Below are 19,928 nucleotides of genomic sequence, written 5' to 3'. Positions count from 1 at the left end.
CACTCACGCACGCTTTTGTGTGCGCCTCAGGACTGTAAGTTACATGCGTGAACCACCTGCTTTGATCAGTAAAGTGAGGTATTTTCGTTTTTCAATGCTATTTGTCTCTTTTTTTGTATAAATGTGACATTCCTGTTTATTTCTTCAGTTTGTAATGTTTTTGTCTACTGACAGATCATTATTTCACAGTTGAAACTGACTTGGCATGCAGTTCGTGTTTTCCCCAAGTTGTTTATGCCTCACGCGCTGTTGTCAAAATGTACATTTCTATCTTTAAAGGGAAGAATGAGCGGCGACGTGGAACGTGTGTTGATCCAGCTCCAGGATGAGAGCGGTGAGGTACTCGGATCTCCCTTTGATGTGCCACTGGACATCAGCCCGGATAAACTGCAGCTGGTCTGCAATGCACTCTTACAGAAGGTAGGGATATAAGGACAGGAATTATGTTATTCATCCAGCTCTCAGATCCCATGATGTCCTGGACTATATGCAGTTTGGGTGCCAAATAGAATATCAGAATATTTAAAGACTATCTAAAAATTGATATGCATGTATATGCTTCCAGATCTCCTGACTAGCTTATGTATGATAGCTAGATTCCTGACTATTATGTATGAAACTAATTATTATATGTTAAATGATGTGATGTGTATATATATATGTATATATATATATATATATATATATATATATATATATATTAATCTGTCTCTTTTTGTCTGGATACAGGAGGAGCCTGTGCCATTCCTGTTCTTTGTGAAGGATTCAGAGGTGGTGTCCTCTTTGGGTACTTGTGTGCAGACTCTGGGGCTGGAGACGGAGCAGGTGCTTGCTGTGGTGTACCAGCCGCAGGCTGTGTTCCGTGTGCGGGCCGTAGCTCGATGCACCAGCTCTTTAGAGGGCCACACAGAGGCGGTTATCTCTGTAGCATTCAGCCCGACGGGGAAGTGAGTTGCTCACTGAACACTTGAACATTTTACAAATTGCTTTATATGTATAAATATCATGTTTATTTAGGTTTATGCAACAGAAACAGGGACTAAAAACTGTTCAAGGAACGGAAAACAAACAAAAATTTTAACAGAACGTATCCGAAAACTGGAACAAAGATATTTTCAATTGTTCCGGAGTGAAAACTTTATTTTTAAATGCTGGTTATAAACATACATTTTTTTTTCTGATTATTTTTTTCATGAAACTATCACAGTAAATTTTTGGAACTGCACCACTTCATGTTGCCCAAAATAAATGAAACGTGCTTTGATCTTGAAGGAAACTGCTGCATCACACATATCTTTGCCTAATTACCCATTGTGGATGAAGCATTCTCTGAATGAAGACCTTTTTAACAACTATGTATAATTACTACATATGCATGCATGTCTAATCCACATACAAGCAAAACATTATTGGAGGTAAAAAGTACATTTCTCAGTTGTTTCCAATTCTTCACTGAATTATTGTTAGATATGGTGCATTAATACAGATTTGATGCTGCCGGGTTTGACTGAGAAGCAGATCTGTAATTAAAATTATACTTAACCTGTTAATTAACTGCTTGTTATGATTTCTATGCCGATAAATCCACCACACAGGAAAAAAAAATGTATTGCTTATTTTTGATTATTTTGGTGAGGCAAGTGGATTATTTTGGGCTTGTTTTTCCAGACCATGTTGCGTGTTTCTCTTGTGAGATCTGGCAACACTACAATTGGTATTTCACCCACCTCTTAGAGCAGAGTATTGTCATTTAAAAAAGAACGTTATTAACCGTTCTTTTATTTAGTTCTAACTGGTAACCTTTTGGAAAGGAGGCTGCGGAACTTCTGAAGCGGAACGAAAAAATACAGTTTTTGCTCAGAACGAACCGAAATGAAAAACAATTCATTTTTAGTCCCTGAACAGAATGCCAGAATTAGATGTTTTTGTGTGTGGTGTTGTTTCTCAGATATCTGGCCAGTGGATCTGGGGACACGACTGTGAGGTTCTGGGATCTGAGTACAGAAACTCCACACCACACTGCTAGAGGTCATTTCACTGCACATTTTCTAAGAGGTATCCAATACAGTGTGTCTGTTCTTTAAACGATGTACCTGACATTCTGTTAAACATGTTTTTGTCAAGGCCACACACACTGGGTTTTATCCATTGCCTGGTCTCCAGATGGCAAGAAGTTAGCATCAGGGTGCAAAAACAGTCAGGTGAGCATATTGTGTTCATTAGAAGTCACTGCCATTCCAGTATGCTATCAGGAGGGTCTTTAGGTCTAATATGTTGTTTTATATCTGCTGTGATCTCTGTAGATCTTCCTGTGGGATCCAGTCACAGGAAGTCAGACAGGGAAGGCTTTGATGGGACATACAAAGTGGATCACCTGGCTGTGCTGGGAACCTCTGCACATGTGAGCTTAGAAAGATACAACATCTTTTCTTTGCTGTGTAGATCAGGCCTTGTAATCAAAGTCTTAATGCTTGTCTTTTTGTTCATGAAGTGCTACAGTGAGTTTACAGTAAAAGTGTTTATAGCGTAAAGGTTGATCATCTAAATTCTCACACCATTACAGGAACCCAGAGTGTCGGTATTTGGCTAGCTCCTCTAAAGACGGCTCAGTTCGGATATGGGACACAGTTTTGGGTCGCTGTGACAAGATCCTGACCGGCCACATGCAGTCTGTGACGTGTGTGAAATGGGGAGGAGATGGACTCCTCTACACCTCATCTCAGGACAGAACCATTAAAGTCTGGAGAGCCAAAGATGTAAGAGATGAAAATGAAATGTTTTCCCTCATGAATGTGTAAATGAATCAAAGCATGTTTGTTTATGAACCAGAAAGGTAGAGTTTGTCAAGACAGTCTTTGATGTTGGCTTGACAAAGCCTTGTCTGAAAGTTTAAAAAGTTTGAAGATTGATTGTACAGACATTACGGTAAGATAAACCGGCAGCTAGATAGATGGAGAGAGAGCAACTTAAAGCAGATCAAAGGCCCTTTGGGGGTTTGTTTACATTTGAATTGTTTGACAGTTGGAGTTTTGAATTAATTAGCATTCCGTTGGCCTGTTTGAGCAATCCATCAAAGTGAGTCTATGAAATTTCTCCAATTTTTAATCATCCGCTGTGCGAAAGCCATAAGTCTGATCAGTTAGAAAAGAAATAGCACACTATTCCAGAACAGTCTGAAGGTCTGTGCTAGGTTTGGTGGATGTAGCTTGAAAGCTCTAGTAGGAGTTAGTGTTAGAAATCTCGGAATTTTGAAAAAACCCCAAACCAAGTTTGTAGAATAAAGGCAGTCGCACACCGGATGAGAAGGGCCACGTCGTGGGTAGGACACGGTACAGGTATCATACACAAGGCACGTCTATGCGGTTCAGGTGGCAGACGGTACACAAAAGTTGCCACGGTTTTTACCTTTTTCAAGAGTGAACAGATTGACGTTGATGAGTTTGCAGGTTAGTGATTGAAACTGGTGTAACTGCGCAAACTGAACGATTAGAAATGGCGACGTTAATTATGCAATTTCTCTTTGTAGCATTGAATGGGTTTCATTCAAGCTGTCAAACCACAAAACAACATACTTGTAACTGAAAATACATTGTGTAAGCTATATGAAAGAAACACAATATATCATCCAATGATGGCTAGAGTAAATAATCTTTGTCCTTTGTCCGGAGTTGTAGTTGGGCACCGCTGTCAGACAGCGTGCGGCAGCGGCGCTGTGCAGACATTCATAAAAAAAATTGTTTCAAATTTTGGAACGAGCCATGTCGTCCGCCAGACACGTCTGATGTGTGACGCCCTTAACAGTTTGTCGGCTTTGTCAATCCATCATAATAATGCACAAAATGCACTGAAACCTTTGATATTTACTTAGTAGTAGTATTCATATTTACACAGTGAATTTACTTTGACTTGCTAATTAAGTAGAGAGGCCTGCTATATTATATTTGTCAGCTGTTACTATACCGTGTATTTTAGCATGGCTGGAATGCTGAATTGACCAATCAGTATCCAGACTAGGAACTACCCATTTTTTTAAAAGGGAATACATCACCCTGTATGGTTCTTATTGTTAAAATATTTAAATGTCAGCTTAAATAGGCTTTTTTCTTATTCTTGCTATAGGGAGTTCAGTGCCGTACTCTGCAAGGTCACGCTCACTGGGTCAACACATTGGCCCTCAGCACCGACTATGTTCTGCGCACTGGAGCATTTGAGCCAGCGACTGCCACCATAAATCCTCAGGATCTCAGTGGCTCTTGTAAGATCACACACTCTTCACACAACAGCTGCTATTGTTTTAGCAACACAAACAGATTGATTTATCGTTTGTGTTTTATCAATGTTACGTGGATCATTTTTGTAAACGTGAATGCTTCTGGCTCCTACAGTGGAAGAAATTAAGGAGAAAGCTTTAAAGCGCTACAACAACATCAGAGTGAGTGTGACCTGTTTGTATACAGTATCAACCTGTGATAGATGGGATTTACTGTATGTATAGAACTGAATATAAAAATTATTGTCTAATGAAAGAGAAACATGTGAACGCCATTTTTAAAATCTCTTTAGGGTGAGAGTCATGAGAGGCTGGTGTCAGGATCAGACGACTTCACAATGTTTTTATGGAACCCAGCAGAGGAGAAGAAGCCAGTGGCCCGTTTGACGGGTCATCAAGCGCTGGTCAACGAGGTGCTTTTCTCGCCGGACACAAGACTGATAGCCAGCGCTTCATTCGATAAATCAATCAAGATCTGGGATGGAAAGACCGGAAAGTAAGAAAGTCGTCACACACAATGAATTTTTTGAAATTTTTGTTTTGTTTTTTATTTTTTTTTGGTCAAATGATTTTTTATTTTGCCTCTGTTCGGTGTAGCATACTGCCATAATACTCTTACCATTTCTACAGTACATAGTATGGATACAATGCGTAGTATGCTAATTTTTTGTATCCTTAAAATACTTGGACGACCTAGTATATGTGCATAGATGTAGACTGATATATCGGTTTTGCCGATTAATCGGCACCGTTAACAGATTTCTGGAACTATCGGTTATCGGCAAAAATCCACACCGATAGTTTTTCCCCGTTGCGTCCGGTGCTGGAGCGGCTGGGAAGGGTCCGCTGTCATTATACAGTATGAGAGTGGCCTCTAGAGGCGAAATAAATCACTTCACTGATGTCTGCAGTGTTTGTTTTGACACGTGAGACTACACTCGGCATGGAGTGCTTCAGATGCAGATTTAAAACATCAACAATGAAAAGGTATGTATACAGTACACGTTGTCATATCATTATAAAGTCATTAATTTGTTGACTAGATGCTGCATTATTAGAGAACAGCAGTATGTTTGCCGGCAAGGCTGAGAGGACGCTAACATTAAAGCTAACCTCAATCAAGTGACAAAAATACACGCAAGTCCGACCCAAATGTTTAAATGTCACAATTGTTACCATCTGTTATCATCTATTTGCATTAGTTTATATCCAGCTGGTCACGTTTATGCATTCGTTAACCAGCTAAGTTGCATATTTAAAGTGATGTGAGAAAGCAAATTAATATCTTCATGCAGCTGAGAGAAATGCATCTGATTTCAGTTAAAAAATGTTATCCTCATTGTAATACGATGACTTCAGGTCGATCACATTCTTGCGCAAAAAAAGGCCAGACACAACGCAACAAATACAGTTTAACAGAAAGCACGTGAAACAAAAGATGTTCGTCTTGTGCGCGTTTACATAGAAAAACAAACGGATGGTTGCAAAAGCGTTCGGTGTGAACAGCCCTTTACAGTTGGTGGAGGTCTTTGGCCATTGCGTCTTGCACTCTTATAAGCGTTTCTCAGATTAAGCACTGAGTTGTTTAAATGCTTTGTCAGGAAAGATGTTCAGCTTGGAAATGTGTCTCGAGATCCGTTTGGTTCCAGTCTGTTGTGTTGCGTCTGTTTGAACAGCACGTGGACTGGGCTCGTAGTCTGAGCCACTTCACCACCGAGTTCAGCCGAATACCACTGCTATCTGTGAATATTTCTAAACTACATACAACTGTACTGAATAAAAAACAATGTGGCATTTCGCTGTTATTATGAAGCTTGAGTCTGGAGTAGTAGGAATCAGTGCAAGTGTAAAACCAAGTGAACAGTCTATTGAAGCATTTTCCCCCTTCATTTTATTTTTGACTAAACATTTGAGAATTTGGACTGACTAAAACTTTTTATTAATTTATTTTATGCACAGTTGAAAATGAAATGCTCTTTTTATAACAGCCAGGATAGGAATGTTCTATGCAATAATATAACAGTGCTGAATGGTTTATGTATTTATTGTGCCCTCTTGTGGAGTAAGGAAACAACGTCAATTTAAAAATCAGCTGACTTTAAAATTAAAATATTAGTTAATATATATTAATATTTATATATTTATTTCATTAAAAAAACTACAATACATTTTCATGGTTCAGTCAGTACTGTTTATTTTTGTGATAAAGTTCAGCACTTTTTTACTTTGTGTTATTTTTTTCATTCAATAGTATCCATTTTAAAAACTATCGGTTGATTAATCGGTTATCAGCAGGTACTAACCAACTTAGTTATTGGTATCAGTAAAATCCACTATCGGTCGACCTCTAGCATACTGTGCTGGATACTGTATCCAACAATACAATGCACTTCACTGTCCATTTCTTGTCTGATAAATTAATTGGAAGTGAGCTCAACCACAATAATTTTTTTCTCTTCTTGACTCATTATTTAATTGGACTGCCAAAAGACTTAAAAATGCAAAATAGCTGTATTTATTTCCGAGATAACTGTATGGCATTGAACACATTAAACGCACAACAAAAAACAAAACACAATGGAGTATACTACTGCATAATATTTCACATACTTTTTTTAGATAATAGTAGGCCATATACAGTATATACTTGGAAGTATGCAGCAAGCAGTATGTTAGTATTCCATTCTGAAAAAAAACTTAGGTCTCATGATTAGATGGAACCCTCATTAGTACACAAACTGTATTTCCAGTAGTGTACACTGGGGGGCACTCAAGTAATATCAGCATTGGCATGTTTTGTGTACTGGCACATGGCATTTTCTTGAACAGAAAAAACAACCCATGAAAATGAAACATATCATGCTAAGTCAAAGTTTTTTCTAGACCAGTAAAGTTGTATAAGAGCTTTAAGATCCTAATCTGTTGTCTTTTGTGTTGTCCAGGTATCTGACATCATTGCGCGGTCATGTCGGGCCTGTGTACCAGGTGGCGTGGTCGGCAGACAGCCGTCTGCTGGTGAGTGGCAGCAGTGATAGCACACTGAAGGTGTGGGACATCAAGACAGGCAAACTGAACGTTGATCTGCCAGGCCATGCTGATGAGGTAAGATCTGGCAACACTGAAACTGGCATGAGGGTGATTTATGTGGAGTATCCAGTACGGCATACTGCCATTTTAAATAGAACGTTAGGAACCGTTCTTTTATTTCATTCTAACCGGTTACGAACCAAAATGAAAAACATTTAGTTTTTAGTCCCTGATGAGAATGATTCGTTCAAAACAGTGCTTCGCTTACAAATGAAAAACCACTAGTTCAAAACCATAGTATGAGAGCAGTGCAGAGAGCGAGTGGTGCTTGATTCTTTGGCTTCGATTGGGGCTATTTTCGTTGGCAGCAAAGAAATGCACGGACTGGCCAGTTTTTGTCTGAGACGCAATTTAATCAATATTAACATGTTTGTTGAACTGTTGTATAAAGCAAAATATAGCAGCACCCTGGTATGCTTGCAATGATTTTTGCACAAGCATCACTTACGTTATTTTCCAGAACATATAAAAATCTAGTTATCTTGTATTGTTCAGGTTTTTGCAGTTGACTGGAGTCCTGATGGGCAGAGAGTGGCCAGCGGTGGGAAGGACAAGTGTTTAAGAATGTAAGCGACCCCACACACACACACAACGTGGTATGTCACGCCACCTGGTATGTCTTATCCTCTTTTTACCCCTTTAGATGGAGGAGGTAACAGCAGAAACCAGTAGCCCCTGGCTCTGCATGCTACAGCCAATCAGGTGTCTCAGTGCAACTGACGGCCCACACCACTGGACAATGGACAGCTACGTCAGAGCAAGAAGCCTTAACCTCATCGCTCAACGAAATGGCTTGGACAGCTTCACAATAGCTGATATATATAGAGCTTTCTGATGTTGTCAGGGTAGTTGGAGAGAATACAATAATATGGCGACTTCCCTTTATTTGTCTGATGAAATGTAGTGTCACTCACTCAAATGAGCAATTGCCTTGTAGAATTTGCAGCCAAACTGACCCAGTCTAATCTATGTAATCTTTTTTACACACACTCTCTTTGTAATGAACTTAATCCCTAATGCTGTGATACAGGCAGCGTTAACCGGGTCTGTTCCAGCACTGAGCGATAACCAGCATTGTCACAATGGATCGCACTGCATCAGCAGAGACGTTTTCTCATTAACCAAGCAGTAAAAGGAATTTTATGGGACCTGTGGTTTGTGTGTGGTTTTCTTATCTTGAATTAAGGACTGTAGAACATCAAAGACTGTCGTTATCACACAACACATTTAGCCACATGTTATTCAGACATCTGTGACGTTAAAGTTTAGAATCTTAGAGCAGAATTCAAAGGGTTCAGATCAAATTATCAATAGAAGCCTCACTCGTCAAGGTCAAAAGAACAGGAAATCCACTCAAAAAAAGGTCACATGGACAGAAAATTTTACCTATTTAGTTTACTGAATTTGTGAATTCAGCAATCTGTTTGAGTGTTTTGAAGAAGCACAGGTTACATATCTGACACAAAACAATAGCATAACTAGCATGAGTTGCTTTGGCAGAATGGGTAACCTTTAGGAGACACTCAGGTTAACGACAAAGTTCAATATAAAAACAGTGCAACTAAAAGCAGCTTTCTGCTTATAAAAAAAAAAAAAAAAAATTACAATTACAAATAGCAAAAAGCAGCAATGGTTCAGCTGTCCCCACTTTGGCATGTTTCAGTGACTTCAGTAATTGAGATAGACAGATGGCTTTAGAAGGCTTGAATGGCCTGGATTTGTATGTGACAATACCAGACAATATCATTCAAGCATGCAAGTTTTTTCAACACAAATGTCTGGGCTTTAACCAGTTTTGTGTTGCATGAAAACAGCTAGATCCATTTGAATTTTTACAAAGCCACAAAATACATTTAAACCATTTTCTGTACTATTTTTAGTGTAACTAAAGCATTAACTGTACATGTAAACTGGGACAAAGGAAAATGTGTATTACCTGGATAATACTAATGTGCATAACATTAGTTAATGCATTAGGTATCATGAACTAACAATGAACAATGTTGTTGCTTCACTTGTTAATGTTCTTTTCTAAATGTGCTATTGTTTATTGTTGGTTCAGAATGCACTGACTTTTAATGTAGAAAATGTTTTTAGTATGTAGAAATTAACCACATTAATAAATGCTGAATTTTTCATTCATTAGTTCACCCAAACATGACAATTCTCTCATCATTTACTCACCCTCATGCCATCCCAGATGTGTATAAATTTCCTCAGCTGAACACAAATTAAGATTTGTAGAATAATTCAATTCTGTAGGTCCATACAATGCAAGTGAATGGTGGCCAGACCTTGAAGCTCCAAAAGCATCATCATAAAAGTAATCCATAAGACTCCAGTTAAGCACTCTTCTCCCCTAAGTGTTCTTCTGGTTCATTCTTCATGCATATCACCACCTATTGGCAGGGAGGAGAATTTATAGTAAAAAAAAAAAAAAAAAAAGGACTTAAATATCGATCTGTTTCTCACCCATATCTATCATATCGCTTCTGAAGACAAATGTAACCACTGGTGTCATATGGATTACTTTTATGTTGCCTTTATGTGATTTTTGGAGTTTCAAAGGTCTGTTCACCATTCACTTGCATTGTATGGACCTACAGAGCTGAGATATTCTTCTAAAATCTTTGTTTCTGTTCTGCAGAAGAAAGTCATACACATCTGAGATGGCATAAGGGTGAGTAAATGATGAGAGAATTTTTCATTTTTGGGTGAACTATTCCTTTAACTATTGCGTTAACATACACAACCTTATTTTAACGTGTTACCAATATGTTTGTGTACCTTTAACTTGTCTGTGCTATTACATTTTTTCATGCCACATAAGAGGATTGTCTCGCAACACTCTGTATAAAAGCGTGATGATGAAAAGACACTTGCATGACTTTACAAAAGTGAAGAGTGTAAATTAATTATACACTTTTCATTGTGCGTAATACAAGCAAGAGTTTCCTTCCCATGACTCAAGCGCCTGTCTTCAACATCTCCTGCTGAACTATACAGACACAGATGGCTAGTTTAATCCATTCCTCCGGGCCAAAGGTCACGGTTGGAGTCAGGATCATTCAACTTGATTGACGTGGCCAACTGTGTTTGGATAGTCCACTCTGTCTCGTTCTAAATCAGTTCTGTGCAGACTTTGGCCTAGTCCATCTTCAGTCTGTTCTCCAGATGTTGTTCAGTAGCTTCACAATCTCCTCGTAGAGAACAAAGACAATGGCTACATCCAGACACACCCGGCCCAGTCGTGGGACTGTGCCTTTGTAGAACCTGTAATGCAAAACAAGCGATGGAAAAGATTTAGGCAAAAGAAAAGAACATGTATGGCTTTTGAAACAAATATTATAATAATTATGGAGGAAAAACATACGCTTGAGGGCCCTCGTTCTTCAGGATCTGGAAAGCGCAGTCCATTGTGCTCTTGTAGCGATGAGCCTCCAAACCCTAAAATATATAAATAATATTAAATCTATTTATATATGGGAATTATACTAAAATATAAATGAGCATTAAGCATTCATTTTAAATGTAAAATACATTTAAATTTAATTTATTTAAAATAACCCAGATGTTCAGAAATAACAGGATAAAATAAGAAAACTGCATAATACCTGTTAGCCAATATAGGTATTAATTTTTTCAGTAAAACCTGCAGACTTTGATCTGTATGGTATCTATTAAGGCTGCATGACTGATTGACGCAATATGGCACTGTGCGATAAACAGCAAAAGGCTGCGTTTCAAAATCTGATAATCTGCATTCACCACTTAAACCAGCGCTGTGTGAGCACCACGCACCCTCTAGCCATGCAAGATAAGCAGTGCTATCATTACAATACATCTGGCAAAATCTGTCAAAATGATCGCTTCATCACATAACTAATGCTTTATTATGGGTATTTAAAAAAAAGAAGGAGACCGTTCATCAACATGCGCAGAACACAGTTCTGATTAACCCGGTGTATACATGCATGATGGATAAAGTTAAGCTTCAATCACAATGTACAACTGCACTGGAAATATTACCGGTGTCTTTCATATAAGTCTCCATGTTTTAACTTATGTTACGTTCATTTGGAGCACACGCACGTGCAGCTGATCAGACTGGGGGCAGCATCAAGCAAAGCGCTATAAAAAGGTTTTCTCTTATTCAGCCTTTGGTGGATTTACAATGTATATGACTATAGCATTAATATTGTTATAAATGTAAACCTTGACTCCTCCATGTAAAAAAAAAAAAAAAAAAATTGTGTACCCCTAACAAGCTTATGAGTCATAAGTTGGGTTAGGTTTATACTTAATACACAAAAACAAATTCTGAGAATAAGACAATTTTAATATACAATTATGATTTATAATTAACTATAATCTTGTTTAAAGGATGTTTAGATATTTTTATACTAAAACAAGACAAAGATTTAGACAATCTTTCGCTAACTGGGATTTACAAAGGAAAGTTAGCACAGGTTCTGGAGTACGTATGGTTTTATAAATCTAAAACAATAATGTTGATTACCACAAAAAAAATTTTTTGACTCTCATCCCTCGTTTTATATATATATATATATATATATATATATATATTTAAAAAAAAAACAAACAAAAAAACATTGTAGTTCTGGGGTCCTCATTGTGGTCGCTATAATGTGGTTCGTTCTCGGTGGGGTGCGTGATGAGTTGAGCGTGGTTGCCGCGGTGGATGGCGTGAAGCCTCCACACGCACTATGTCTCCGTGGCAACGCACTCAACAAGCCACGTGATAAGATGGTGGTCTCAGACGCGGAGGCAACTGAGATTTGTCCTCCGCCACCCGGACTGAGGCGAATCACTACGCGACCATGAGGACTTAAAAGCACATTGGGAATTGGGCATTCCAAATTGGGAGAAAAAGGGGAAAAATTCCCCCCAAAAACTACACGGCTTCAAAAGTATTGCCACAAGACGTAAACATTATTATACATGATAACATGATTTTAGTGTGAAAAAAAACAAAAAAGAAAACGCTTTAAGTTATATCCAAAATTACAACGACAACATACACCCTTAAAACCCCCTAAGCAATTTCATCACACCAAAATAATTTAGAACTGAGATGTAATATGACTAAAATCATGTAAGCATGTATAATGTTTACATCTTGTGGCTTTACTTTTGAAACGGTTTGTATTTTAAAGTTAATGGATTGGCCCAATTCACTTCAGTTGTAATTGCCTGTAAAACTGTTATTTTTGCTTTTTTTTTTTTTTTTTTTGATAAACAAAGGATAAGTTGAAAACATTTTCTGTGATAATCAACATTATGCCACAAATGCCATGAATTGAGCTTAACTTGTTCTGAACATTTCTTTGTTTTTGACAAGTTTGTTCCTTTTTTGCCTCTGCTAACCTGCATTCTAGTCTTCACCACATCAAGCGGCGTGTTCCCAAAAACACTCGCCGCCCCGGCTGTTGCACCAAACAATGCTGTAACCAATGGATGCATGTCACGAGCAGGATCATCACCTGAAAATAAAGCCAAGATGAACAGATGTCCATAATATTTTTTTCATTCATTATTTTGAATTCACAAATGTATTCATTTATTATTATGGTAAAGTGACGTGATCTCATCCTCACCTTTGTACCAGTTGCGCAACAAGTTCATTACATAAAATCGTATAGCCTGGTTGCTACCCTGTTTCAGAAGTGTAGCAGTCAGTCCTTGATATGTCCCTCGAAAACCTGCAAACACAGAGTAGACATTGAGACTGCAGTTTCAAAAGCAGTTTACATGCAGCAAAACTGTGATTACTTGAGTATTCATACATACATTTGTGAGTGTCTATGGATGGGAATCTTAAATGCTGCATGAAATGAAAATTTGAGTTTTGTGACTTTTAGTCCATGTTTATTAGCTTGGAAGCCATCTACAGTATATACTACAGAGCCCCTTTTAGAGGACAGGGTGGGAATTCTTTCTCTGAAATAGTTTTGCATACCCTCACAATAAGTTTTGCATTCCCTTCGCAATACGTTTTGCATTCCTTTGTAATAAATGTTTCTTTCCATCGCAATAAGTTTTGCGTTCCCTCGCAATCAGTTTACCATGGTATTACTACAGTATTTTAACCTTGATATTCGTATTGAATCCATAGTAAAATTATAATTTTGTGGTTAAGATTTTACTACAAATATTTGTAGTAAAACCATAGTAACCACAAGATTAAACATGGTTAATCTATAGTTAAACCATAGTTACTATATGGATACAGTATACTGTATTAAAGGAATATTCTGGGTTCAATACAAGTTAAGCTCAATCAACAGCATTTGTGGCACAATGTTGATTACCACAAACATTTATTTTGTCTCGTCTCTCTTTTTTAAAAAAAGCAAAAATCTGGGTTACAGTGAGGCACTTACAATGGAAGTGAATGACAATTTAAACAATTTTACAGTTCAAATAATAAATGAGTTTTAACATTATATTGTAAGTGCTTTTATAAAATTATAAGATTCACATTTCCGTTTATACTCCCAAATTTGGCCCCACTCACTTCTATTGTAAGTGCCACACTGTAACCTTGATTTTTGCTTTTTTTAAAGAATCATTATGCCACAAATGCTGTCGAATGAGCTTAACTTGTACTGAACCTGGAATATTCCTTTAAAACCATGGTTTCCACCAAAAAAACAAGGTTATTTTTCATAATTATTATGAAAATGTATTATTAAAAAAACAACATGGTTTCTGCCAACAACAAAAAAATTATAATCATGGGGGCCTGGGTAGCTCAGCGAGCAATGACGCTGACTACCACCCCTGGAGTCGCGAGTTAGAATCCAGGGTGTGCTGAGTGACTCCAACCAGGCCTCCTAAGCAACCAAATTGGCCAGGTTGCTAGGGAGGGTAGAGTCACATGGGTTTGCGTGGTTATCGCTCTCGATGGAGTGCGTAAGTTGTGCGCGGAGATCGTGGGGAATAACGTGAGCCTTCACACGCACTAAGTCTCAGCGGTAACGCCCCCAGCAAGCCACGTGATAAGATGCGAGGGCTGACTGTCTCAAAAGCAGAGGCAACTGAGATTTGTCCTCTGCCGCCCGGATTGAGATGAGCAACTGCGCCACCACGAGGACCTAGTGAGCACTGGGAATTGGGCATGAGAAAAGGGGATAAAATCCCCCAAAAAACAAAATAGTTTTCAATAATTTTTGTGTTCCTGTATTATAACGAATTTCATGGTTAAAATATGGTTTCTTTAGTAAAATCATTGTAAATTTATTGTGAGGGAATGCAAACTATTGCGAGGGAAAGCAAAAAAAATTCCCACCCTGTCCTCTAAGGGGCTCTGTAATATACTAATGTACTTATAAAAAAGCTGACAAAATGAACTTTTAGCAGATATACAGATTTAAACTTTACAGTATTTCTCTTCCAAGAAAAAAAGACCAAAAATCCTGATGACTTGTTTTGCACTACACAGATTTTTAGCCAATCAAATGCTCTCTGTAATGAGAATGTCCCTCCCCCAATACCACCTGCAACCGGCTAGTAGCTAGCAAATCATCGTTCATGACTGTGATGTAACTAAAGCCTATTGACTGTTAAAAAAAAAAAAGGTATGACCCCTTTGATATGTCCTCTATCATAATAGGAAATACATCAACACGGGAAATAAAACTTTAAGCCATTTCATGTGATCTTTAAGGAATTTATTCCGGTTCCTGTTTGACTCCGTTAACAATCTTTTAAGTAATTTTGGGAAAGAAAGAATTCCTAACCCCAGTGTCTAGTTCCAGTACCTTGATCTCTGATAATTTCTCGCACACCATGGAAGAACCCTCTGTAGCGTGGCCTCAGAGAGCACTGGTCATGAATGAACTTTACCTAAAATATAACAAGTCAGCAAAGTTTAAAGTGATAATTCACCCAAAAATGAAGATTCTCTCGTCATTTACTCACCCTCATGCCTTCCCAGAAGAGTATTACTTTCTTGCTTCTGCTGAACACAAACAAAGATTTTAAGAAGAATATCTCAGTTCTGTAGGTCCATAAAATGCAAGTGAATGGTGACTAGACGTTTGTAGCTCCAAAAAACACATAAAGGCAACATAAAATTTATCCATACAACTCCGGTGGTAAAATCCAGATCTTCAGAAGCGATATGATAGGTGTGGGCTAGAAAGAGATCAATATTTAAGTCCTTTTTTACTCTAAATCTCCACTTTCACTTTCACATCTGAAAGCCACATGTTGTGCCTGTTTAGTTTTAGTTTCACATTTTAAAGTGAAAGTGAAGATTGATAGTAAAAAAGGACTTAAATATTGATCTCTTTCTCACCCACACCTATCATATCGCTTCTGAAGATATGGATTTAACCACTGGAGTTGTATGGATTACATTTATGTTTCCATTATGTGATTTTTGAAGCTACAAAGATCTCACCACCATTCACTTGTATTGTAAAGACCTAAAAAGCTGAGATATTCTTCAAAAAATCTTTGTGTTCTGCTGAAGAAAGTCATACACATCTTGGATGGCCTGAGAGTGAGTAAATTATGAGAGAATTTTCATTTTTGGGTGAACTATCCCTTTAAAAGGAATAGTTTACCCAAAAATGAAAATTTGCTGATAATTCACTCACCCTCAGGCCATCCAAAATTTATGTGACCTTTCTTCATCAGAACAGGATTTAAGATTTTGAGGAAAGTATCCCAGGTTTTTAGCTTCATCCAATGCAAGTGAATGGACACCAATTTTTGATGGTCCAAAAAGCACACTTAGTCAGCATCAAAGTAATCTACACGACTCCAGTCGATTAAGTAATGTCTTCTGAAGTGAAAAACTATTCGCTAATTAAAACTTTATTAACTTTAAAAAAAAAAAAATCACTTCTTGTAAACACTCAATGCCTCCCATCGCTGTCGCGTGATGTCGCGTGGATGAAACTAAAAACCTTGGATACTTTCCTCAAAACCTTAAATCCTGTTTTGATGAAGAAAGAAGGTCAGATACATCTTGGATGGCCTGAGGGTGCGTAAATCATCAGCATTTTTTCCATTTTGAGTGAACTATTCCTTTAACAAAACATTTGTCATTTTCAGATGTCCCAGAATGTCCTATTTATTCTCAGTAACATGCTGTATGCAGCAAAAAGAACTGTTAACAGTCCAACCTTCACTGTCTCCATTGGGCAGACCACTAACACTGCCTCAGCTATTCCTGCTCCGAGCCCACACAGCAAACTTCCTTTATTGTCCAGTCGACCCGTGGCATCTCTCATCGGGTTACTAAGGACCTCAAACATTCCAAACCTGCCGTTATATCAAAAACAAAACAGTGAGACACATCAAGGTCACCATGAACACGGCCTAAAGATGTGAAACCCTACGTTTCTTACCGTACTGCCGATTTGGGGATGGATCCATAGAGCAACGAGCTAAGCCCTCTGTACAGACCTCTCAATCCATGATCTTGCACCGTCAGCTTCACACAGTCTCCTACACAAAGAACCAGGTTTAAATGCTTGCATTAATCTCACATAACATTAGGTCTGGTCTACAATGCAGCTTTTTTTGGCCAAGAAGCACCCACATAGACAAGTCTGTTAGCTCTTCCATAAAAGCACTTATTGCATCAAGGTACCTTGCAAACACAACTTTTGTTTCCTGACAAACTGATTAATAAAACTTGCTTGCCCTAACTCCAGGGTACCTTACCTATGCCTCTATACCGAGGAGGGTTTGCTCTTTCATCTAGTTGTAGCTGGGTCTTCACGTACTCCGTAGGGAAGGTGATGCAGATCTCAATGCCACCTGCAATGCCACCTGGGTAAAAATAATATCACCAGTGAATATGATTGCAAAACAGGGTGGCTAAATAACATTAGGTGACATCAGTGGCTATCTATGTGATTCTGCTAAGCGTACAGCTGTCTTACTTCAATCAAGGGCAAGTTAGTTTTATACAAGGTCATTTTATTTTTAACAACAACCAATTCACAACAACACTGCAACAAAATTGGTGTTGTTGTAAAAGTAGCAATGGTGGATTATAATAAAAAAAAACTGTCATTTATGTTAGTAAATCACATTGCATTGTGTGTTAATATGTGAGTCGTAGCAGTACATAAGGGAAGCTACCATTTGGCTGACCCACCAAAGACATGCAGTTCATGGACTGGCACAAACAGTACATAATGGTAGAAGCCACAATGTGCTATGGGACTTGGAAGGGTTATGGAAAGGGACGTGCATGTAAATGCATGCACAGGGCTCCTCTAGACATCTGATACATAGTCACTCATGACTGTTGTTGTGCGCTCGCGCACAATAGGGTATCGCGTGACCCACCAAAACATTAACGCATGTCTGCTTCTAACACAACGGGACATTTTACCTGCCAAGATAGCTTTCCACGGATGGGTATTTCTTCTCCCTCCGATGGCGGCGGCCGCTAAATTTCTTTGACCTGGATAAATGTTGGGAACTGGGGTAAAAGTCCGCGTCGAGCCCCAGCCAGCTCCATAACATGGTGCGGAGGGAATCCGGGTCAACGCCGCGGGATGCTGTTGCGATGTGCATCCTCGTTTCAAAACCGCATCTTTACACGGCCACTCCGAAACAGAAAATGGTTTGTACAAAGACGACATATTCTATTGATATTTTTACCCGTGAATAAATCAGATTCATGAACATGTGTCCTTTTACCCAATATAGTACGACGACGCGTCTGCGCAATAAGACGGAGTCAACACAATCACAGGCAGACCACTCTGAGGCGTGGAGGTGCGGGACTCATGAATTTTAATATTGAGGTCATGCAGCGAGCTCAGCCATTGGTTCGTTATATTATTTGGTTACGCTATTCATCTTATTTAATATTAATAAGATTAAAGAGCCAATTGTATTATCGTGTGACCACCACACCCACATTTCTTGGGTTATTTCTTTTGAAACATAATTTTAAATGTTTGATGAAAGGAGGTTTCCTAGAAAACAGGGCTTAAAGCCTGAGACCACACTGAAAATCTGTTTTATTTTATTTTTATTATTATTATTTAAAAAATGAAGATAAACATTTAAGGATTAAAAACTAAAATATGTAAAATAGAAGAAGAAATATTTTTGAATCTGTTTAATTGATTAGTCACTTACATTCCCATGTAAGGAATTTCTGAAATTCATGTAAAAATGTTCAATTAATCTTTTCGCTACAGTTGTTTTGCTGGAAATATTTGTAATTCATTTGAAGTATTAAATGAGAAAAGAATGCAAAATAGAAGCATTTTTACTAGTGGTCCCACACATTTGGACCCCACTGAAAATTCCAATAAGTTGACTTATTTCAATTGATTGAGTAAACTCGTTCCTTCAAAGGGAATTGAGTAATGGCATCCAAAACTTTTGTAATTAAGTTATCTTAATGTGGTGTTCATATAGATTGAATTTAACTATTTAAGTTAAGGCAACTTTATGCAAGTAGCCTTAACTCATATTTGCTTCACTGGCAGCCAGAAGTTTGGAATAAAATACAGATTTTGCTCTTATGGATAGAAATTGGTAATTTTATTCACCAAAGTGGCATTCGACTGATCACAATGTATAGTCAGGACATTAATAATGTGAAAAATTACTACTGCAATTTGAAAAAAAAAATGTTCAGAACTTCTTAAACTTCTTCAAAGAGTTCTCATCAAAAAATCCTCCACGTGCAGAAATGACAGCTTTGCAGATCCTTGGCATTCTAGCTGTCAGTTTGTCCAGATACTCAGGTGACATTTCACCCCACGCTTCCTGTAGCACTTGCCATAGATGTGGCTGTCTTGTCGGGCACTTCTCACGCACCTTACAGTCTAACTGATCCCACAAAAGCTCAATGGGGTTAAGATCCATAACACTCTTTTCCAATTATCTGTTGTCCAATGTCTGTGTTTCTTTGCCCACACATACCTTTTCTTTTTCTTTTCAAAAGTTTATTTTTCTTTGCAATTCTTCCCATAAGGCCTGCATCCCTGAGTCTTCTCTTTTCTGTTGTACATGAAACTGGTGTTGAGCGGGTAGAATTCAATGAAGCTGTCAGCTGAGGACATGTGAGGTGTCTATTTCTCAAACTAGAGACTCTGATGTACTTATCCTCTTGTTTAGTTGTACATCTGGCCTTCCACATCTCTTTCTGTCCTTGTTAGAGTCAGTTGTCCTTTGTCTTTGAAGACTGTAGTGTACACCTTTGTATGAAATCTTCAGTTTTTTGGCAATTTCAAGCATTGTATAGCCTTTATTCCTCAAAACAATGACTGACTGACAAGTTTCTAGAGAAATCTGTTTCTGTTTTGCCGTTTTTGACCTAATATTGACCTTAAGACATGGCAGTCTATTGCATACTGTGGCAACTCAAAAACAAACACAAAGACAATGTTAAACTTCATTTAATGAACCAAATAGCTTTCAGCTGTGTTTGATATAATGTCAAGTGATTTTCTAGTACCAAATTAGCAATTTAGCATGATTACTCAAGGATAAGGTGTTGGAGTGATGGCTGCTGGAAATGGGGCCTGTCTAGATTTGATCAAAAATGACTTTTTTTCAA

General features: G+C 38.1%; 2 protein-coding genes across 3 annotated transcripts; one reads left to right on the top strand and one right to left on the bottom strand.

Moving 5' to 3' along the window:
* Positions 1 to 7: 7 nt before the first annotated feature.
* LOC127433195 (notchless protein homolog 1-like) lies at positions 8 to 9,519 on the top strand. 2 transcript variants are annotated; one of them, XM_051684913.1, is made up of 13 exons: positions 8 to 78; positions 280 to 420; positions 730 to 947; positions 1,949 to 2,028; positions 2,125 to 2,201; positions 2,304 to 2,401; positions 2,564 to 2,756; positions 4,120 to 4,255; positions 4,386 to 4,432; positions 4,564 to 4,766; positions 7,213 to 7,372; positions 7,853 to 7,923; positions 8,001 to 9,517. In XM_051684913.1, the coding sequence occupies exons 2-13, from the start codon at positions 286 to 288 to the stop codon at positions 8,011 to 8,013; spliced, it is 1,431 nt and encodes a 476-aa protein (XP_051540873.1). In that variant the 5' UTR covers positions 8 to 78; positions 280 to 285; the 3' UTR covers positions 8,014 to 9,517. The 2 variants fall into 2 exon arrangements, with proteins under 2 accessions (XP_051540873.1, XP_051540872.1); XM_051684912.1 differs by having other exon boundaries at positions 17 to 73; positions 8,001 to 9,519.
* On the bottom strand, positions 8,722 to 18,099 carry LOC127433196 (tricarboxylate transport protein A, mitochondrial). The gene is made up of 9 exons (XM_051684914.1): positions 17,739 to 18,099; positions 17,060 to 17,167; positions 16,741 to 16,840; positions 16,516 to 16,654; positions 15,142 to 15,226; positions 12,976 to 13,080; positions 12,746 to 12,861; positions 10,731 to 10,804; positions 8,722 to 10,630 (listed from the first exon to the last, which is right to left on the bottom strand). Exons 1-9 carry the CDS (start codon positions 17,989 to 17,991, stop codon positions 10,516 to 10,518), a joined length of 1,095 nt encoding a protein of 364 aa, XP_051540874.1. The 5' UTR covers positions 17,992 to 18,099; the 3' UTR covers positions 8,722 to 10,515.
* Between the last annotated feature and the right edge of the window lie 1,829 nt (positions 18,100 to 19,928).

This window comes from Myxocyprinus asiaticus, chromosome 43 (genome assembly GCF_019703515.2).
Source record: "Myxocyprinus asiaticus isolate MX2 ecotype Aquarium Trade chromosome 43, UBuf_Myxa_2, whole genome shotgun sequence".
In the NCBI taxonomy this organism is placed as follows: Eukaryota; Metazoa; Chordata; class Actinopteri; order Cypriniformes; family Catostomidae; genus Myxocyprinus; species Myxocyprinus asiaticus.
Note: the sequence above shows the minus strand (reverse complement) of the source record. Positions and strands in the feature narration are given on the sequence as shown.